The 22,802-nt window shown below is 39.3% G+C and overlaps 1 protein-coding gene across 5 annotated transcripts in view; it reads left to right on the top strand.

The window, feature by feature from the left end:
- Positions 1–22,258, top strand: part of gapvd1 (GTPase activating protein and VPS9 domains 1) — a 36,048-nt gene extending 13,790 nt beyond the window's left edge. For 2 of the 5 annotated variants that reach the window (XM_055050726.1, XM_055050724.1), the window contains 20 exons: positions 1,729–1,883; positions 2,207–2,336; positions 2,565–2,690; positions 2,795–2,968; positions 6,062–6,199; positions 7,796–7,930; positions 8,625–8,744; positions 9,523–9,600; positions 10,274–10,620; positions 11,357–11,444; positions 13,509–13,580; positions 13,680–13,808; positions 13,893–14,019; positions 14,113–14,225; positions 15,751–15,910; positions 17,029–17,216; positions 17,539–17,752; positions 17,862–17,934; positions 18,874–19,071; positions 19,362–22,258. In XM_055050726.1, the coding sequence (XP_054906701.1) occupies positions 1,729–1,883; positions 2,207–2,336; positions 2,565–2,690; positions 2,795–2,968; positions 6,062–6,199; positions 7,796–7,930; positions 8,625–8,744; positions 9,523–9,600; positions 10,274–10,620; positions 11,357–11,444; positions 13,509–13,580; positions 13,680–13,808; positions 13,893–14,019; positions 14,113–14,225; positions 15,751–15,910; positions 17,029–17,216; positions 17,539–17,752; positions 17,862–17,934; positions 18,874–19,071; positions 19,362–19,502 (2,906 nt within the window). In that variant the 3' untranslated portion in view covers positions 19,503–22,258. Of the gene's footprint in view, positions 1–101; positions 123–1,725; positions 1,884–2,206; positions 2,337–2,564; positions 2,691–2,794; positions 2,969–6,061; positions 6,200–7,795; positions 7,931–8,624; positions 8,745–9,522; positions 9,601–10,273; positions 10,621–11,356; positions 11,445–12,200; positions 12,234–13,508; positions 13,581–13,679; positions 13,809–13,892; positions 14,020–14,112; positions 14,226–15,750; positions 15,911–17,028; positions 17,217–17,538; positions 17,753–17,861; positions 17,935–18,873; positions 19,072–19,361 lie in introns of all 5 variants that reach the window. The other 3 variants (XM_055050727.1, XM_055050723.1, XM_055050725.1) reach the window with 3 other exon arrangements.
- The last annotated feature ends 544 nt before the right edge of the window (positions 22,259–22,802 follow it).

Here is a 22,802-nt window from a genome sequence, read left to right as displayed (position 1 = left end):
ACAGAGCTTTTACTTTTATAAAGAAAATGTACTTGTTTTTTGTTTCGCTTACTGATTTTGTTTAACTTGTTTTTTTTTTTTTTTGCTTCGCCATTCATCAGATTTTGGCTATTCATTACCAGGTAGAGTGGAGACAAAATATAATTTTCTTCTGTTCTCATAGAATGCTATGTAATTCTATGGGATTACATAGCATTCATATTCAAACCAGCACTAGTACACAGTAGAACTTTAGAAAATTAAATTTTATCTCGTTTGAAAAAACAAGACCAATTTTCTCTTGATCTGGTCTGAGCTGTGATCAGATACTGAAACCTCCAATCAGCAGCAGGCTGAGTCTCAATTTGGAATCTGAAATCTGCATTGTCCAGGAAAAATCTCACCGTATGTAATAGTCTTGAATAGATGTAATTCCATTGGTATAAAGTAAAAAAAAGAACATAATCCATTACTTTTATTCTATTTCTCAGGTTGAAAATAATTATACAGCAACAATTGTAGTTACTGGCACTTCTAGTACAAATGTGTAAGAAGTTTTAAATAAATCTTTTATGAGTAACCTCACACTGAATGTTTACAAAAAATATAACCTCCATTTATATTTTCCCATTTATTCAGAAATGGGGAAAAACACAATTATAGAAATAATTATATTTATATATTAGAAGTGTCACTTCTAAGAAGACCTTTTAAAATTACTGAAGCATATTTCTTTAGACTTTTATTAAATTTTTAGACTGTTAAATTTTTTGTATTAAAATGTATATAAAAAATAAATTCTTGAATTATCTGGGGGTTTTTTATCAGTGTAATTGGAAAAATTAATTGTTCTAGAAGACAGGGAGGCATAAAAAGATATCTTGGCTTTTATTTATTTATTTTTTTTTGGAGCCCATGATAAGCTAAGCATGAGCCTTTGTATATGTCTGCATTTAAGCAGCCTAACAAGTTAACTGCTGCTTCTAATCCATACACAACAGGCATGGGACGGTGTGGCATTCTCACGGTGTGCTAATCTTGAGTAAAAATTGCACAGTCTATGCAACAAGATATAATTAAAACATGCAGATATAGAATCAGATTACAAGTAAACTTGATTATTACATAAAATACTCTACCTTTTATCTTTCCTCTTTTGCTGTCTAAAAAGCAAGTAAAATGAGCAGAAAATTAGCTTGTTAATTAATCAAACTACCTGTTTGGGTAGCCAGCTTGCTTAATAATTGATTGATAATAATTGATTGATAAGCATGCAGATCATGGCTTGTCAGCTGTAGCTTTGGTAACAGCAAAATCGTAATACAAGTGGTGCTAGTATCAGCCAGCTGATTGGCAGTGTGCAGCACTGCGGAAATGGCAGCACTGCATTCAGCTGAGCGTCATGAGCGATTTAGAGGTTTGAACACCGTGACCTTTTGAAATCTTGGTCACCGGCAACCGACCCATGCCTAATACAGTTAAGTAATTCACTTGTATTTATGACTAACACCTTTAATATAAATTAAAATCAGATTAATTTATATTAATAGCTTTCTTTGTGTCGTTATGGTTTTGTTTTCTTTCTTGGATTTATGTGGTTTATGTGATTTATTATCAGAGCTTAAATTTTGTTCTCTCTAGCTTTTTTGGGGCTGGGGGTAAAGACCTTTTAAAGTTGTTTATTTGTTTTTTTTTTAAGTTTAACATTTCTAAAACACGTTTTCTTTTCTGTCACCTACGACCCAGCAGCTGCTCGCAGCCGTAGCCGTACCAACATAGCCCAGGAGGGGGAGGCAGAGGCCAGCTCCCAGGAGTCCCTGCAAGAGCTGATGCCAGAGGAGGTGCTAGTAATTTCACTCGGAACTGGTCCTCAAACTGTCCCTGGGATGATGTCAGAGAATGAGGTAATGGGACTTGAATTAATGTACTCATTTGGAGGGGGAGATGATGATGTGATAAATTCAGCCCAATATTATTTCCTGTCACTGAAGGGGAGTGAGACCTCTCATTGTTTCTGCTATACATTTTACATTCCCAACAAAGGAAAGGCAAAAAATGGAAAAGAAAATATGTACTTTGTGGAAAACTAATTCTCTGCTCCAAATAAAATTTTAACTGCTGTCGTTGAATTGGGTAATGCCCCCCCTAACCAGAATGGCTCATATCAAAGCAAGATCACAGAGCTGGTTTCTATGAGCTGTCTGTTTATCCCTCCTCTGCTCTGCAGGTTTTGAACTTGCAGATGGCTGATGGGCCCCAGGGGGACGGCCCGGCTGACGACACTAAGCTGCATGGTAAACCAGACAAAACCCTGCGCTTCTCGCTGTGCAGCGACAACTTGGAAGGAATCTCAGAGGGTCAGTCTGTAGCCTGAGGTCAAAGAGTTAAAGCATGCTGAAACAAAATTGGTTGGCTTTTTTGTGTATTTTTACAAAAGGAAAGTAAAATATTTTTCCTCTTTTTATGCATAGGTGAATAAAGAGCAAACAAATTGAATCAGTATTGCAGTTTGATAAATAAAGTCACCACATTACGCTTTGGTTGACTCATTGGCATTTATTTATTGATTTATTTACCGATCTAAGGACCATCAAATCGTTCCAACTCTGTGTCCTCTCTGGACCTGGAGGGAGAATCTGTTTCCGAGTTGGGAGCCGGACCGTCAGGGAGCAACGGCGTAGAAGCGCTGCAGCTGTTGGAGCACGAACAGGGTGTGTGCTTGCACCTCTCAACATTGCTAAAATATTTAGAAATATACATGCACAATTATCCACAAAATGGCCCGGCTCACTCTGAATTTTTGCGTCTCCTTCAGCTACCACACAGGACAACCTGGATGACAAACTGCGCAAGTTCGAGATCAGAGACATGATGGGTCTGACGGATGACCGTGACATCTCCGAGACGGTCAGTGAAACCTGGAGCACTGACGTCCTTGGCAGCGACTTTGACCCAAATATGGATGAAGATCGACTGCAGGAAATAGCAGGTGCAGAACCTCCTTGTGCTCTTCATATGTGTGTAAACTTTCACTCTGTGCATCAAAAGGTAATTAATGAACGTACACAAGTCATTTGTTTGCTGAACACAGAGACTGTCTGTATTTAGGGAAATGGAGAGAAATGTCATCACCTTGTGGTATTTGGGTGAAACAGCATCCAAAAGCACATTTTTGTCTTAGCCTCCTGCTGCGAAATGTAGAACACATACAGCTGTGGTTAGTTCATTTCAAAAAGAGAAACTTGAATTTTTTAAAATTTATCACGAAGTGATGAATTTCAAGCATTTGTTTTGCCAATTAATACTTACAGATATTGAAACCAAAAAAATATTTCTGTAAAAATTTTAATATGCAATGAGACCTTTTCTGGTTTATGGAAACGTATGTCTTTGTACTATACATGTGCACTCATTTTGTGATCAGGCCTCCGTCTGCATGAATGAATGGCATACCATCAAAAAACCGGAGGCTCTGCTGGGACCTTAAGAAAACCCAGACTGCTTCTATAGCAGTCTTCTGTCTGCATTGTTAGCTGTCTTCTGTCTGCATTGTTGGCTGCCATGTGTCTCATCGTCCTCTTGATGATATGTTGGTTTACTATGATCATTGCACCAGGTATTGACACTTTTCCCAGTGCTGGCAGGTGCCAAGTCTTGCTGGAAAATGAAATCAGCATCTCAATAAAAGTTGTCAGCTGACATAAGCATTAGCTGGTGTGATGCCCTGAGTTTCCACATCACTGAGTGTGGAAACTTCACACTGCATCTCACTTGGATTCTGAGCTCCTCCACTCCTTTTCCTTTCAAAATGAAATGCTACTCTTACTTTTATTTGAAAAATTATTCTTTGGGCCATTTTGGGACAGTGCATTTGCTTATTTTGATTCTCATGTATGAAGACAATCTTCTCAAGGATGATATATTCACCTTTTTCCACCACATTTGTCCTTCCACTAAAATTTTTATCAAGATTCTTAACACTCTGAACATCCAACTGTATTAGCAATGAGGTTTTGTGGTTTCCCTACTTAAGGGTGTCAATAACTGTTGGTTTGACAACTGTCAAGTCACCAGTGATGATTGAAAAAACCATAAATTTCTTATTGGCCTCGTATAATATTCTAATTATCAAAGAAACATTTTTTTTTACTTGAAGTTCTAATCATCATTCAAGTGATCGTAAATAGTGTAGCATCTACTGAATCTATCCTAGACATAAGTTTTACATTTCAAATTCAATCAGTAAAATAACATTATTTCTTTAGTATTATTTGAATTTGAGATAAAAAAAGAGTAGCTAGTTACTATTTCTAAAAAAAATAATGCACCTGTGTGATTTAAAGTGATTATTTCCAAGGATGTAATGGATAGACACTCTCTAAACAAGGCTAAAATTGTGATGGGATCCCTGAGGTTATGAGCTTAAAAAGTTTATTTACAGCCCAACCAGAAAGGATCTTTGAACGTTTGTGTTACCGAGACCCTCGTTGTTTCTTTTCCTGATTTATTTATTTATTTTTTTCTTTTTTTTTTGTCAGTGCTCTTTCCCCAGCTTATTTCCCCTCTTCTCTCTTCACTGACATTCACTCAGTCCCCGCAGTCTTATTGACCTTGGTTCCTTCTCATTTGCATCCACCATTTTTCATTCTTCGGAATATGGCGTTGGGGGACTTTTCCATCATTAAGTGAATTTACAGCGATTTCCTTATGTGTTTTCTCCAAGGGATTGGGTTATGAGATGCACATTAAATATCCATTAATACCTCATTATCCCTCTGATAAGATTACCATGATAATGAGGCAGAAATTCTAATTGTTTCACTTCTTGTTGTGCCACTCATTTAATCATCCACCTGAAAGACAAGTACTCTGCGCCCCTACCTTGAAGACTGTAAACATGGACAGCGGGATGGAGCGCTCCCACTGTCAGTGAGAGGCCTGTCCCTGCCAAAAAGCAGCACACACTGTTGTCTGGATGCTTTCATGTGTGTGCGCTCACAGTGTTTATGCATGTGCCGTGATGTGGAAGCTTCACTAACCTGGGAGTGCACCTACCACAGGTTGACTTTTTGGTCATGAGCCGTGGACAGCGACTCCCACTCACACCTGCTTGCCCAGCTCCCCCCTCCCTTCCTCCTCTGCATTTTTCCGCCTTGTTAAGTCACGGCTTCCCAAATGGAGATAGAGGGACTTTCTACGAGGGTGGACAAAGCAGTAATTTGGTTGTGAATTATGCTGCACTTAATCAGCAGCTCTAAGTCATGGCCCCAGAGGCCAGTATGGGATGAGATGTTCCTATTAACCTCTGACCCTTGGCACAGTGGTGCATCCACTTTTGTGAAGCATATGACACCTTAGTGTATCTATGTGCAACTCTGTGTCAGTCCTTTGATGGATCACGTTTTTGCTTATCACAAGCCAGTTTAAAATAGCTTCAAGTTAATGTATTGAAAATTCAGGCCTTAAATGTCTTAAATTCTTCAGACATATATATCACCATCCTCCTGTGACCTCAACCCTATTGAGACTCTTTGTAGTTTCATCAAGCAGAAGAACTGAGGGTGGAATGCAGTTCATATCAAAACAGCAGCTCTGGGAAGGTATTCTGACATCCTGCAAAGAAATTCAAGCAGAAACTTTCCACAAACTCACAAGTTCAATGGATACAAGAATTAATATAAAAAAACGGATCCTATGTTAACATGTAACTTTGTATGTTAAGAGGTTTTTGATTGAAATAGCTTTTGATTTTAGTATATGTGACCACTTAACGCTGCACATTCAAAGAATGACCGTTTTTATAATCCATAAAATGTTTCGAAAGTCTGTGCATCATAATGTGGAACAGTGCATTTTGAGGTTTTTATTTTTGAAAAAGAAATACAGTTCTCATTGGGAAGTTTTTTTTTCAGTAAAATTTGATTTATGCTGTAATGGTTAATGACCTGAAAATTGTATTGACCATCATTTGCATTGACCATTTAAGAAAATCTGAGAAAATATCACTTCCATAATAATTTGGAACACGGTGTAGCTGCTCTGTGCTGATTCAGGACGTTAACCCTTTGGCTTGTGCTCTCAGGGGCAGCAGCGGAGAACATGCTCGGCAGCCTGCTGTGCCTTCCTGGCTCCAGCTCGGTTCTGCTGGACCCCTACGGCTCCACCATGTCAGAGACCACTAGCGAGGCCTGGAGCGTGGAGGTCCTTCCAAGTGACTCAGGTGGGAACGGAAGGTTGATTCTGGACTGGCTCCAGTGTCGTGTATTCTTCTGCAACTAAATGACAGCCTCAGATGAGCATTTGAACACACGTGTTCATGTGTGCAAATTTATGTTTCTTCAGTACAGTGGGGGGACTACCAGGTGTGTTTTCCATTGCATTCCTCACTAGGAACGTATGCGCACATCTGTCGTCGTATTTCTGTACACTTGCCTGTCTTTCAGGGCAGCTCTGCTTGTGCCAGTAAAAGGCAGCTAAGGGTTTCCTTAGAGGGACCACCAGGTGCGATTGCACCTGTGACAGCAGCGGGGAAGGAAGCACAAGGACAGCAGCTGTCCTCAGTTTACAGTCAGCCTATAGACTGTCAGTTCTTTATCTGGACAGACTTGCCAAGCTGCTGCTTTGAGACCACGTTTGTGAATATCCTTCTGCAACATCAGCACTCATTTCCACTTCTTCACATCCTTATGAACCACAGTAAAGTTCTTATCTTATATCAATTAGAGATGCCATGTCTGACTTCCCATTTTTGAAAATGAGTGCTTTGTGGAAATCAATAGAGCTTTGTTAACAGTCTTAAGTGTTTCCTTGAAAAGCTTGGGCCTGTGTTAATTAAAGCAGTGCAGTATTTCAATATGTGCACTGCAACAAAAATGACATGCATGAGTGTCTTGATTGCTTTTTTTTGTTCCATTTGTTGCCACTGTTCTGCTCGATAATGGTGCGAAATCGTGCTCAGTTCGAGAACAGTGCTTGTTTCATGGCTAGGCAGCAGAAAACTACACTCTAAAGAGCACTTCAGCATCGCATTATTACTAATGAGCATGCAAACGAGCACTGCTGCTAGAATAAAGCCTCTGGGTCGACCAACAGCACCACAGGGTAGCAAAAAAAAAATTGGATGCAGTTGCTTTATTGTTTAGATTGGCACTTATAAGGCTAATGATGATGTGGGCTGTTATGTTTTTCATATGTACATTTTTGCTTCCCTGATAAACATAGCAAAGTGAGTGGAAGATTTTAAAAATGCCCATGTATGAGTTACAGTGGGATCTGAGTATTTATGTTGTTTGTGTGAAAATACTGATTTTTAAGGGTTTTTGAGTTATTTATAGAGTTAAATTTGTCTTTATTGCAAGCGAAGAAAAAGTCCTAGAGTTTTCAGCCAGCTCACTGGCAGTGCTCAGTCACCGAAGGAAGGAGCATAAGAGGGCTGGGTGATGTGACTTAAAGATAAAATGTTAGATTTTTTACAATTTTATTTCAGTTATCCCTTCTGTGAGTTGCATCACAGAGTTTTAGGACCAGGCTATGAACATTTTTGTTTAATAATGACAATAGTTATAATATTAACAAAGATGCAATCTTATTAGAAAGTTTTGAAATTGAGAAAAAAGTTGTTTTAATGAGAAAAATTTCTGATTTTCTCTAAATTTAATCTCCCAAACCAAAAATTTGATTAATTGATAAAACCAATTCATCAAGCATAATTTCAAGTGTAATTTTTTTTCAAACATTTTTTTGGAATACTAACCATGAGAAAAATACATAAAAATGAAATCTTTTTGTGAAAGTTTTGTTCTTGGTTTGTCTGCAGAAGCCCCAGACCTGAAGCAGGAGGAGCGTCTGCAGGAGCTGGAGAGCTGCTCTGGCGTTGGCAGCACCTCCGATGATACTGAGGTCAGAGAAGTCAGCTCGAGACCCAGCACACCAGGCCTCAGTGTTGTCTCAGGTACATATGTAATAAAACACACAAAAAAGACTGCTTTGTTTGTTTCTTTGTCCTAAAAACTTGGAAGTCCTCTTTCAGTGTTTGACTCTGAAGTCTTTTTTTTTTTTTTTTGTCCTTTGGAAAGATATTAATTGAACTGTTTTGGTGTGTTTGGATAGAAACAGAGGACCTCTCTTTCCCAGGCTCTTTGTTTTAGAACGGTCATGTTGCTGGGAGGGTAGTTAACCTGCATAGTTGCATTGGTGTGTGACTTTTTCTGAGTGACACAGGGGTTAATGCTGGTCGTTTCGTCCGTGGACTCAGGTGGAACGTGCAGTTTGGAAGTACATGTAGTAGTATTCTAGATTAAGAAGCCAGCGGTGACATTCCTGGCTCAGCTCACGGGAGGAAAGTCCCACAGGATTCTGCCGATGGATAGTCCACTTCTGATGATCATTCTTACCCGTGTCTTTCCCTTAACCCATGGGAGCTTACGCTACCAATTTAAAGTTCCCACTGGGTTCCCACCTGAGAGAGACAATACAGCAAAGTCTAAAGACAAAAATATCCTCTTTTGTTTTAAAAATTGTTGCACTTGCACTTTTCTTTTCTTTTTTTGTGACTGGTACCAACTTAAAACATCTATCTGCAGAGGTGATATTGAATTTGCTTTTGACCTCAAAAGAACTGTTCACTTTGTGCCTGTTCACTACAGGTATCAGTGCGACCTCAGAAGACATCCCGAACAAGATCGAGGACCTGCGGTCAGAGTGTAGCTCAGATTTTGGCGGGAAGGACTCTGTGACCAGTCCTGATGGCGAGGACTCGGGTCATGGTAGGAGATTTTTAATTATTTTTCCTCTGCTGTTAACATGGTCAAATCCAAATTAATTGGGTCATTTTTACTGAAACTGCTACCGCTTCCATACTTTCCACACAACTAAACGACTGTTTTTCTCCCTACGTCCATTTTTTCAGAGCTTATTCTTATGTTGTATTACATTGTTCTGATATTTCTATTATTGCATTCTATTAAAAATTAAAGTGAATGGTAACCAGGAATTAAAATATTTTTATATGTATAAGTGTTTGGAGTTGAGTCAGAAAAATGTTTTTTTGTTTTTTTTTAAGAACGTAAAAAGAGATGCATGGAGAAAAAGAGTAAGTGGCTGCAGTAAATAGATTTTCAGCTTCATTAGTCCTTACTGATTGATTGGCAGCCCCTAATTCTATTCAGCTACTGATTCTAAGCATTAACGAGTCACCATAACACACTCCACACTCTTCAGTGTGGAGCTTGTTACTGACCAAAGATAACTAAAATCTGCCCACTATCATGAACAGTTGGATAGTTAAAAAGTTGGTTTTTCAACTGATTTTTCTATGGAGATAAATCTGCTGTTCATTCAGGCGTTATAACATAATTGGCTCAGTATAAATAAATTTATTGGGTATCTAATTTGAATTTTTACGCAAATTCTTTTTGTCCCATCCAGTTTGGCCATTACGTTACCCCTAGCCTCACGACTCACCCTGTGCATCATCACTACGGTTTAAATTCATTCATGATTAGGGACACTGTTAATTGCGTTGTTGTTTTCATGCGTCTGCAGGAGCCCACCATCTGACATCTCCACCTTCACAAGCCGATTCTTTGCTCGCCATGTTTGATCCACTCTCCTCTGGTGAAGGTAATTTTCAATTTCACAATGTTTTGTAGGCCTTCAGAGCTAGACACGGGTCATGCTTGAGTCATGTAAAACTAAAATTATTCATTATGACCAATAAGAACATAAAGGGAAATGCCCATTTTTTTCAGAAAATTTAATGTGATAAAATGTTCAGTTTTAGCTTCTGTCAGTTTTTTTTTTTTTTGCACTTTATTTTGTGGAGTAGAAAAGTGTTTGAGAGGAACTGTAGTGTCTGTGTCTCTAAGGCAAGGTGAGGGGATGACAGGTTGAGAGACCTCACCCCAGGCTCTTTGGCACTGTCCCCTTGTCCCACTGTGCTTATGGCACGAGGCTGCCATTGGAAGCTATTCAGGAGAGACTCTACCCTTGGAACAGGTGGCCTACCTCCACCTAGGGCTCATCTCCCACCAACATCTCTCTTTAGCTCTCTCCCCCACACACACTTTTTTTTCTGCTGATTAGTTCTCAAATGGTCTCTAGAAACAAAATGGTTTGATACAGAGAAGAAGTACTAGTTCATAAATAGTTTTAGTCAAACATAATACACATCTGTAGAAAGTTTTAGAAAACTGGTCAATTACTAGAGATAATTTACTGAACACTGCTACATATTACTACTAGATTGCTATAGCTTTATGGATTTCCTCACTCCGTTTCTTTCTTATTGTTTTAGGATCCTCCACAGGGACAATTGTTCGGCCCAAGGTGCACTACGCCAGGCCCACTCACCCTCCACCCGACCCTCCCATCCCTGAAGCCAGTGCCATGGGCCCGGACATACGGCACTCCATTTCCACAGCTCACTGCTTGGCTCAGGCTGAGCTCGAGCAATCAAAGCAGCGCCATTCCTTCCCCGACAGACTGGTCCGCAGTCGCAGTTCTGACATCGTGTGCCCAGGCCGCCGGCCCACAAGCGACCCCGGCCTTAACAGGCGGGTGGCGGTTGAAGAGCGTGACCCTCCCGGGGCTTTCGCCGCCGGACCTTCCTCGTCGCCGAGCAAGGACTCCCTGAAAGGAGAGGTAACAAGTTCTGTTTTATTTACAATCTACAATATTAGATTATTGTGGATTTTCTTCCCAGATCCATAGTGATCTGTGTTTTAATGCTCATAAAGCAAAGATTTGTCATTTTTTAGATATTGATACTTGTTGTCTTCAAATATTGTAAATACCCGATACCTAAAATAGTACACCCAATATTAAATGGGTTAATTCAATATACTAATTGCACTGACAGTGCAACTGAGCTGCTGGGCTGATTCCAATCAGTTGAATTATGAAACCAATATTTATTCATGCTCTCGTTGAACTGTTTAAGTCGAGGCAAATCATGTTGGAAAATGAAATCACCATCGTCATAGATGAAATAAAGCTTTTGATTATTTCACTTTATGTGCAATAATTGTATGAGTTTTGGTTTTTCAAATCATTGACAAAAAAAAAAAACAACAAACACTTTCACATATTCAAAATATTTAAGTTAAAAATGTAAATCTGGTTCTTTTTGTTAAAGGTAAACCAAAATGTTTGCTTTTATATATTTTGATGGGATTTTATGCAATAGGTCAGGGAGAAAATAGAAACAAAAACATCTTGCTCTGAAGGAAGTCACTTTCTATTAAGCTGAAACATTAAAGAAGTTATTGGAATTGGAGTTATTGCCCACATGCATAAATGAAGTGTCACATATTCTTTATGCATGTAACCCTTAAAATACATACTCTCCTTATTTTAACGTCTAAACTTCTGTTCAAAGGTGGAAGACAGAAAAGACAGCGACGATGAGAAATCTGATCGCAACAGACCCTGGTGGAAGAAACGTTTTGTGTCAGCCATTCCCAAAGGTAAGGAAGTGGATGGATTGTCTTCATCCATTTTTTTGTTCTTGCTAAAATTAAAAATTAAATGTAGACATTTTAAAAGTATTTTTATGTCTTTCACTTGTTTGTTGGTTTTTTTGGGGGGGTATAGGGGGCTTGGTAGAAAGATTCTTCAAATAACTACTGACAGGAAAAATCACACTCTAAAGAGCAAAGCAAAACCAATTTATAACATGGGGAAGAGAATGATTATGTGCGATCTCTGCTCTATCGCTGATGGAATTCCATTTGGAAAATAATGTTTTATGTTGTTTGAAGTTACCGCTGAGACAGTCCGGTTGTTTTCCTCACAGGTCTCTGAGCTGCGGATTTATATAGACTTTTCAAAGCCGATCAGTCTCCAGAGGAGCTTTAACTGTATAGATGGTGTGGTTGTAGCCCTCCCAGCAGTGCTGTCAGCCAGCAGCTAATAGTCATTAGATAGACCCTCTCTGTTGTCAGCACCGATAGATGATACATCTCGCTGCTGCTCTAAACTATAACCATTTCTCAAACTTCTGTCTGCAAAAAAAAAAAAAAAATCCTGCTTAATACTCTTTAGAATTATATTATTTAATGATAGAAATAGGAATTGTGAAGCCTAAAGCAAGCCTGTCTCCAAACCACTGCAGCGTTTGGTTTTTTTGTGTCATATGCCCTCCATGGTGAGGCTCAGTCTGTAGTCCCTGCAGAGCGGCAGTGTGCTTGAAAGGCCAACCCTGTCTGTTGTGTTCCTCGCAGTGCTGTATTGGACGGCTGAGAGTGACGTCCCAGGTAAACGCTTCCACGCTGTCGTCACCGTGCTAGCTGTTAGCGCTGAAGCCGATGGCTACGCGCTACGCTGCTTCGTAGCCGTCACCTTAGAGCTGTAGAGCTGTGATGTGACGTGGTGTAGGCTGAGTTCACGCAGTCACGCTCCTCCTCCGTGCATCCGGTTTTATCCACCCCCTTCTCTGTTTTTATGCTAGTGTCATTCATCGTACGGTTAAAAGCATGTTTTCTTTTTGTTGCCTCCGAGGAGGCCTTTGTAACTCTTGCTTGTTCATTTGGCACCACTTTTAATAGGATTGACATTAGTAGGAGTTTTTGCTTTTTATTCACAGTTTATAAATCATGGTGGACCTTTGTGGAATTCTGCTACATGCCAAAGGTCTAATTCTAGATGCCCATATATTTTTTGGCTTTATATTTTGTTTTGGTCACATTTAAAAAAAGTAATAACAATGCAGTTGCTACAGTTTTGCTCAGAGTTTACATATACTCACCACTGAAATGAATGGGATAGTTTTAGCTATTTATTTGTAATGTTCCTTTGTGGAACATTACAGGCATGCATTTCAGGCATGCCATATAGAGAGGCTGGATGCCTGCATGTTCAGGGCAATTTTACGTCACAACAAGGAACATACATATACCTAGATTAATATTTGGATAAATGTCCCTTTTCTTGTCTGCATGACCACTCTTTTATAGCCATCAATGAAGTCTAGACATAATTTTAGCTTAATATTCTTCATTTCAAAGATAATGCATTTATTTAAAAAATTTGGGCCACTATCGCTCTCTAATATTAATATTGCTGTTATGGCCAATAACCGATATTTACCTATATTATTTATGCTTCACCATAGAAAAAAACGGCCTGACTTTACTACAGCTTCAGTTGAATTCCAAAAAATCCAGCACGGTGTCACTATTATGTCACAAGACCAAACAAGTACCACATTGTCAACATTTTATCATATCGATACCAATATTTTAAAAAATAATATATATGCTTATAGCAATGTTAGTGCCAAGACATTTTTCATACCTATTTATGTTGGTTGAATTTTGCCTAAAAGAAAAGTTAAAATGCATCGGTAAATTGATCACGCATTTTGGTCATGGGTGTATGTTAATCTCTGAGTGGAACTCGGTGAGAATTTTCATCTCAAAACATCCCATAAAATAACAAAATTTTACCAAAGTGGCCATGAACTAGTGTTGACTAATCAGCCTGTGGGGAGGTAACGGTGTTGTCACTCTTCACACGTCTCTCCTCCTCAGCGCCGATGACGGCGTTCAGGAAGAAGGACAAACATGAGAAGGAAGATGCTGCACAGGAGCGTGTCCCACAAGGTCAGTATTTTATTTTTTTAAATCTTGTATGTCTGAAACTCTTCTTCCATGACTGGTTTTGTTTTCATACGGCTTGATTGTTGCTGTGCGGTTTGTCAGATGATCCAGTGCCAAGACAGAACACTCAAGTCCAGGCAGCAGAGGACATCCTGGACAAGTACAGGAACATCAAGCGGACCAGCCCGTGTGATGGAGCCACCGGGGGAGCCTCATATGATGGATCAGGAGGTCAGCACAGAAAACCGATATGTGTGTTCAAGGCACATGATGGCTTTAGAAACAGTAACTGACTTTAATGGTGCATATTTTCAGAGCTGTGTGTGGAGGATAATGTGAATGACCCTCCCAGAGAAGATGCTCTGCAAAACATTTCTGCAGATGATATGCCAGATTCAGCCAGCCAGACAGCACAGCAGCACGATTCCAAATTCTCTTTCAGGTGAGACATTTAAAATGGTGCTTTTTAAAAAAACTACTAACTTTATAAACGGTACTTAATTCATCTTTTCTGACATTTCACCTTTTCCTGCAGCGATGCAAAGAAGAAGCTGAGGTTAGCTTTGTGCTCTGCAGACTCTGTAGCTCTCCCCATCATGGCGCCAACAACAACACGTAACGGACTGCCTGATCACATGGATCCTGAAGGTGGGGGTGATTTAGTCCAATGTAGTGATTCACGCCTCATTATGTGTCACAAATGGATAATAAAAGCACATATTGACTAGAAATCATTTTAAAGTACAAATATGATCTTGATGTTTCTGTAGATAGAAATGCACTAGCAACAATACACTTTCTGTTCCAAAGCAAAACATGTTCAGAGTTTGCACAAGTATGGTTGTTTGCAGACTTCAGTATAAATGGCATGAATTGAAAAAATCTTGAAAATTTGAATTTTCTGTGAGTCACTGAATTGATATTTGACTATTTAACAACTGTTTGTAAAAACTGCACATGTATAGATGTATTCCAGTCCAGGGGGATTGTATTCCATTTCACCGTTCCTGCTAATTTTTGGGCATGTTTGATTCACTCTACAAGTTTTCTTCTGGGTTTGGTCTGACAGCTTTTTAATGTATGTCCTCTTGGACTGGACCCAAGTTGCTGCTCAGTTGTTGGTGTTAAATTTACTCTGGAGTTTAAAACAGCGTGGTCATTTCAGTTATTTTGATGTTTTCAAACTGATCCACGGTGTCCTGTATGCAATCAATTGACCTGACAGCGTAATGTATGGGAGGAAACCCCCTGTTATGATACCCAAACCAACACCAGGTTTGGGTACTATTAGGAAGTAGCTACTTCCCAATAGTTTGGATTTATATAAGCCTCAATTCATTGTGACAATATTCACAAGTAACCTTCTTCGATCAGCCTCAAACTAATCATTATGTTTACATTTAATTTTCTGTTTTTATTGACACTTTTTGGTTTTATTTTTCCTTTTGCAGCATCAGCTGAGTAGCCAATCATTTTCTGCACTGGAACAGGAAAGGAGTGCACTATTTGGCACGTTTTTCTTCCAAAAAGGGTGATTGAGCATTTTAGTGATGTTGGACTGCTACTAGTTTGAGCACAACAGTGCAGAATAAGTTTTACAACTTCCTAAAAGCATATATATCTTTGTTCCTAATGGCTGTTAGAAACTAAGTGTAAGCCTAAATTTTTGGCAAACATCCCTGTGGCTCAAAGTGTCCTTTAGCAAAATGGCAAGTTTGCACAACCTCCAGACTCTGACCTTACTGTGAAAGCTTGGGACAAGCTTTAAAGAAAGTGTTCCTGCTGTGTATTAAACCATATTGCATGTGTCAACATATAATGTCTCTGGTGCTTGCAAAAGCATGAAGCTTTGCAAAAAGGAACCTTTCAGTGCTTTCTTCAGCAGATACTATGAAGTTAAATTTGGGCAAAATGGCAAATGGTTACCAAGGTCTTAATATATGTTGTTTGAATCTTCAAATTCTTACTGCATGCGGTGTTAGGTTTCCTTTCAATGAACCAACAACTTCATATCTGCAGAATGACCACCATCTGCCTGTTTAAGGATACAGGTGTTGCTGAGTGACTTAATTTAGTTTAAATAAACTTAATGTCTCCTGAAGTTGGAAGAATTCCGATCCTTTCTTAGCAGGTTGTTTTATCAATTCTTTCTCTATCGTCCCTTTTCTCTCAGACAATGAGATCGTCTGCTTCCTGAAAGTCCAGCTGGCGGAGGCCATCAACCTTCAGGATAAGAACCAGATGGCCCAGATCCAGGAGACCACACGCTGCGTCAGCCGTTTTGATGCGCGCACCTGCAGGAAGCTGCTTGCCGCCATCGCGGAAGATTACAGGTAACTCAGAACTCCTTTAGAGATCGGACTATTCAACTCACGTCGGTCTGCAATTAATATTTTGTTGATTTTTTGTGCAGTTCATCTTACTACAAAATGCAGTGTGCTTTATCAGGATTTTGTGAGCTCAAACAACACATAGTGATGCATAATTCGGCAATAAGAATGCAAGGAATGCGTGGTTGTCACATTTTTATCAAACAGAACTGAGAGCAGTGTGGCAAATGATGGATTCAGCCCCTATTTTGCTGGACACACTTAAATTACTGCTAAAAATATTTAACATAAAACATGTGATGACATAAATATTCACACCCTTTCAGCTAGTTTTTAGTAGATGCAGCTTTGACTGCAATGTCAGCACAGAGTCGGTGTTGATAGGTCTCAATCAGGTTTACACATCTGAACGGTGAAATTTGACTTCATTCTTCCTTGCTAAGCTATGATAGTAGCTAGGAATTCAACTTAACCAGTTAAAGGACCTTCCTGACACAGCAGTTGTTTTGTTACAATGACTTCACTTCCCTCAGGTAATATTCATTCCACTAATTGTGAGACTACTGGCGCCAATTGACTGGATCTCTGTTAAATTAGGTCAGTCATGTCATTGCAGTCACTTTTTATTTGTCTTTTTGTAGAAAACAGGGGATTTTGACCTGATTTTGATTTGGGGGATTTTTTGTTATTTATTTCCTAAAGAAGCCACATTTTGTTGATGTCATTTTTATAAGCACTACCAATACAGGAATCTGTCAAAACTTGAAACTTTGTTTTCCAATCTGACTGAGATTGAGCTTCTAGTACAGAGGAATGGGCAACAATTTGTAGTTCTATAAAGTAATGAGATACGGACTGAATATTAATGAATAGCACATTAATCAGATAATTGAATTTCATGTATAATTTCCCTTTCATTTTCACAATTATGCACTATTTTGTGTCTGTGGACCTCACAATATCCCAATGGAGAACATTAATGTTTATAGTTAGGTGACAAAAACGTATCATAGTCAGAGGTATGAATATTTTAGAGAAACTCTGTATATTTTTGGAGGGATTATTTGAAGAGGCAGCTTATAGGATATTCTAATAAGCGGTAATTTTTGTGTTCTCTTCAGGAAGCGGGCTCCGTACATAGCCTATCTAACCCGGTGCCGCCAGGGTCTGCAGACATCTCAGGCCCACTTGGAGAGGCTTCTGCAGAGGGTGCTAAGAGACAAGGAGGTGGCAAACCGCTACTTCACCACCGTCTGCGTTCGCCTCCTCCTCGAACATATGGAGACAAAGATGCTCGAGTTCATTAAAGGTTTTTTTTTTTTAACCATTTTCTATGTAGCTAAACCCAGGCTGAGCATATTGACTTGCCAGCCTTCAGAGGAGAGATTCTGACAATCTCACCAGGGTATTTTCTAGCACTTTTTGACATGTTATACATGATTTACAATGCCTTTTCTCTATGTTACTTGTCAGTCACAGTACTAAAACAAATCGCACAGATTAAATGTTTTTAATCTAAAGTCCTACTTTATTGGTGTTTATTTTCAAATGATTTCCTGGAACTTTTCACATCATTTCAAGTCAAGTTTTGGCACACGAGCATTGGTTGTTGTTCCTGTGCTTGCCTCAAGCTTTCCAGGGGTGCACAGCAGCCGATGACAAGACTGCAGCAGTGGAGGATTTTCTGCGCTACTTGTATGGTGCCATGGCCCGTGATGCCATTTGGCAGTATGCAAGCGAGGACCAGCTGCAGGATGCCCAGATGGCTATCGAGCGCAGCGTTATGAACCGCATCTTCAAACTGGCCTTCTACCCCAATCAGGATGGAGATATTCTCAGAGACCAGTGAGTGGCTGTTCCACTTCCCGTGCCAAGTAATCTTCTGGTATGTGTAATATGTGAACTCCACATGTGCCATGCTGATCTGAAATGGTGGTGTTTTTGTTGCACGCAGGCTGTTCCATGAACACATCCAGCGGCTTTCAAAAGTTGTGACGGCAAATCACAGAGCTCTGCAGATCCCAGAGGTATTATCTTGATGACGTTCTTTCCCCTGTTGCATTCATAAAGAACAGGAGCTAGTGCTGCTGTTCAAGGAATTAAAATATCATTGAAAAGTAAATTTATTTAATCATTCATCTTAAAAAATCCAAAGAATCATTACATGCAGAGTGATATATTTGTCATCTTTAATTCTGGCAATTTTGACAATTATGGCCTCCTGCTAATTGAAACCAAAAAACTCTAGAAAAATCATAATACTACATAACACCAGTAGTAAAATTATTTCTGTTTCTATTTGTGTTATGACCTGCACTGTCATGAAGAATATTGCTGAAGTGACAGCTATTCAGTATGCAGTTATTGACCTTCTATTCTAGTCAAGCTTTTCACGGAACGCTTGACTAGAAAGTTGAGTAGAAGGAAAAAGTGTAGCAGGTTAAATGCACGAGCAACAGAGAAACCCCAGTTTTGAGATGAATCCCATTCAAGACATGGAGAGGTGTGGAATACAGCTACATATTGCTTTTTCTAAATGTATTCTCGGAAAGTTAGGTGGATGGAAAACATATTGGAAATGTATTTGGCAATGATTTAAAAAAAAAAAAAAAAAAAAAAAAATATATATATATATATATATATATATATATATATATATATATATATAGCAATATTCTTCATGACAGTGCAGGTCATAACACAAATAGAAACAGAAATAATTTTACTACTGGTGTATATATATATATATATATTGATTGATTGATTAATTGATTATTTGAGTTTTCATTATCACCAAGCCATCCAAATTACTTGACTGTGTCTCTCTGTGTAATGCGTCTACATAATCTGTGTATTTCACTTTTTAAAGTTGCAAAAAGAATCATTCTCTCTTCAGTGATATTCTAATTTATTGAGCTGCACCTGTCGGCAGAGTACAGTGTAACGTTGGTCTGTCCTGGCTGTAGGTTTACCTTAAAGAGGCTCCCTGGCCTTCAGCTCAGGCTGAGATCAGGACTATCAACGCATACAAGACCCCACGAGACAAAGTCCAGTGCATACTGCGTATGTGCTCCACCATCATGAATTTGCTGAGTCTAGCCAACGAGGACTCGGTGCCAGGAGCGGACGACTTCGTCCCAGTCCTCGTCTTCGTCCTCATCAGAGTAAGTTTTTCCTCCTCCACTTGTTCCGTCTGACATTGGGCTGAGTTAGCAGTTATCTCTTAAACTTCCAGTCCAGATTTACTGGCCGATTTTCTTGTCAGTGAATATTAAGAATGATCATCTCGGAAAAATTCTCTGTTTTGACTGCGATTGGCAGCACACCGTTAGAAACCCGCATGCGTATGTTATTATTTTTGGTTGACACATTTCTGATTATAATCCGCACGCTGTTGCTCGAGCCTCTTCCGTGCTCTTAATGTGGGCCCGTCCCTCGTTTCCTCCCCCTCCAGGCAAACCCGCCCTGCCTGCTGTCCACCGTTCAGTACATCAATAATTTCTACGCCAGCCGGCTGAGTGGGGAGGAGTGCTATTGGTGGATGCAGTTCACCGCTGCGGTGGAATTCATTAAGACCATCGACGATCGCAAGTGAAGCAGAACAGCCACCTGTACGGGCAGACTGCGGGGGAAGGAGCCGGGAGACTGGGAGACTTCCCAACCAACTGCTCCCTCTGCACAGCTTCAGAAATCCTGGCTCTCAGCCCTGCTCCAAATTTGTATAGCTTGTACATAGCCAGAGACGTTGAGAGATAACAAAATATATATTACTGTACGTATGTGGAGAAATCCAGATTTTAGCCACAGCGGGGGCGCAAAATTTGGCAACAAAAATGCTGAATCTGATTAAAAAATTTTTCCTTGTATTCTTTTAAGGGGTTTTATTTGTTTGTTTTTTTTTTGTGGGCAGGGATCTGTTTGGAATTTTATGTATTCACAATTAATAATATGAGGTTAAATCAATGTAAAAATATAATCTTATCTAAAGGGACCAGACTTCCTGGGTGACGATCGCTGTTCTTTTGTTTTTCACCCAGGTTTGAGGGACAGGCCTCCAAATTAATGTCATTGTAATGTTTATTAATAGCATTTCGTCGCAGGGAGAGGGCGATTCACAGTTATAGCTGCTGATGGGATACAGTGAGATCAGTTCACGTTTAACTATACTCTCAAAGTTTTCAACAGTCGGGTCAGCTCATTTCAAGAACTGTTTATTTCAATCTTTTCCCAAACTTTCACTAATTTGAACAGACAGGGCCTACATATGTGTAACAACTTCAAGGTATTTATATGTGTTGCTCTATTTAATGCTTTGTCTAACTTTAAGAACAAAAACAAAAAACAAAACAATGCATATCATGTCTGAGGTTATAATAAACTCGTTTGAAATGCTTGAGACAGGAAGGCACCTTAGCAGGGCGATTAAGATGTACAGGGTTAACTCATGCACAGAGCAACAGTGGCATTTATGGATATACTGAAATAGTGCCTTTGATGTGGGGTACTCTGTGCAGGTTTTTCATTTGTTTGTTAATCCAAAATAGGCACTGTCCCCCATCCACATGCACACTCCATTGGGCCACTGAAAACCCCTTTACGTCCCTCTGCTGGAACACGGGCATCGCCACACTTCTTACCTTCACGGCTCAGACGTGTAGCTTTTTTTTATTTTTTATTTTTCTTTTTAAAGCACTTGGGCGGGAACAAAATATAATAATAATAATAATAAAGAAAAATCCCAACCTACCTCAGAGTTGTACCCAACGAGCCTAAAACAAGATTAATTGTCCTGCATTAATTGACAGAAAGAGTGCTGGATCACCTTTACACTGGTTAAAAAAAAAAGAAAAAAAAGATGACTATAGACGAGAAGTTGAATATTTAATTGAACTACTGTGATATCTGTTGTGCCATCGTCTTTCTTTATCAAAGCAACCTTTTTTTGTTGATGGCATTGTAGTAAGTTTTGTAATGTTATACCTGAGATTCCCACGTTTCCATGTGGAAACCGTTTTGGCCGTCTACCTCCTTATGAGTTCGACAAAAGGGACTTGTATTTATGTGCGCTTGTTTTTTTTTTTTTTTGTCTTCCCCAGTTACGGTGCATTGTGATGGCTCAGTATCATAGTTTTTTTTTCCCTCGTTTTGATTTAAGCATGCAATTAACTATCCAAAAATGACTTTTTTTTTCCTCCTTCTCCTTTAAATCCTGTTTCATTTTTCTGCACGCTTGTGCCACATGTATTATAGTTTTCAACAATCCATTTCTTTTCACAGATAATAACCAGCCAGCACAATACACAATACGATAAAGATTCAAAAACAAGAAAACAATCAACACTATTGACTTTTGAGTTGATGCTGAAGTGATTGGTGTAGGCCTGAGAGGCTTGTGCGACCTGTTGACCCTGTGCTACCTCTTGCATGAAGTCATCGGCTGGTCTGCGCATCCTCAGTCGTCATAAACCCTAGAATAGGATTAGTGCCACAGACCTGCAGCTGAACCTGCAAAGGGATGCAAAGCTTTCTTTTTGTGTCAGCGATACATGCATATCAGAAATACGGTCTATTTTGCACAGAACTTGCCTTCCTGTAACAATTCGACAGGGAGCAGTGCATTTTATTTTACTTTATTTTTTCATTTTTTGCCTTTAACCTTTAGTGTAACTAATGTGATTAAAATGAATAGCAATGTTACAACATCTCACTGATTTCTTTTTCAAGCTGATGAACAAATAATGGGCAACTTCACAACCCAACTTACGATTTTATTATTTTTTTGGTTGTTTTTCTTTTCTTCCTTTTTTTCCCCCCTCTTTTCTTAACGCGTCTGCAGCAGCACACAAGCAGGTTCTCTGTGTGTGCGCGGTGCACTTCCTCGCAGTCAGAGTAATGAATCCGATGAGAAAACCACGCACTGGAAAATCAAGTTGCAGGTTGCATCTATACTACTTAGCTTTATGTGATGTCACTTTAATTGGGGAATACATACTCCACAGATCGGATCAAATTACTCGGACCCGGCCTTGTGTGTCAGCGTGTCCTCAGACAGCCAATTGCAGCAACAGTTCTCATGGAGAAAACAAATTATTGTGCAAAAAAAAAAAAAAAAAACACTTTCTGCAAATAAAATTGAAGTCTTATTGTAAGCAACCAAACAGTCTAAAGAGTTTGTGTCAGAGTTCTCCTCCTCCGCTCCCTGAACCACTGAGAGTTTTAAAATTTTGCATCCGATTTGTAAATGGATTTGTAAGCTTGCACAACTCTGACATGCGGGAAAGGCCGGTTTGTCTTTACTGTGATTAATGCATTATGTGATTCTTTAAAAATAAATAAAAGATGCAGACATTTTCCTCCTTTTTTTTCTCCTAAAAACAAAACAAACAAAAAAAAAAACACCCACCCATTATAAATGAACAACAATTCTTGATCATTTTGAAGCTCCTTGGATATCCAGTGATCTGCACAATAGCTGCAAAAGGTTATAAAAACAATGCACGAATATAATTGTTAGTGGGAACAACAGAGGTGCATTATCCACAAATAGCAACGTCTCTGCAAACATTTCATTACTGCTGAGTGGAGTTTCAGTGGATTGTAATTGGAGATACCCCCAGTCCCCCTTTAAAAGCCCTCCTTCCTTCACCGATTGCCTTCTCTAATACCCTTCTTTTCACCATCATAAACTTGTTCGTGGGATGCTTTGTGTCCCCTGATGATATCTCTTAATTGTTCATTTAAATTCAAATATTGGTGAGTAAAGTTAATTAGCAGCATAAGCCAGTGGCAAGACTGGATCTTTTAGACTTTTGATGCTCAACAGATCTGCGCTGCACAGAGGTTTGTTTTAAATTTCAGCTGCTGAGCAGGCTTTTTAAAATGCATTTCTTTATAT

The sequence above is a fragment of the Poeciliopsis prolifica genome, unplaced genomic scaffold (genome assembly GCF_027474105.1).
Source record: "Poeciliopsis prolifica strain line A6 unplaced genomic scaffold, Auburn_PproV2 SCAFFOLD031, whole genome shotgun sequence".
Lineage (NCBI taxonomy): Eukaryota > Metazoa > Chordata > Actinopteri > Cyprinodontiformes > Poeciliidae > Poeciliopsis > Poeciliopsis prolifica.
Note: the sequence above shows the minus strand (reverse complement) of the source record. Positions and strands in the feature narration are given on the sequence as shown.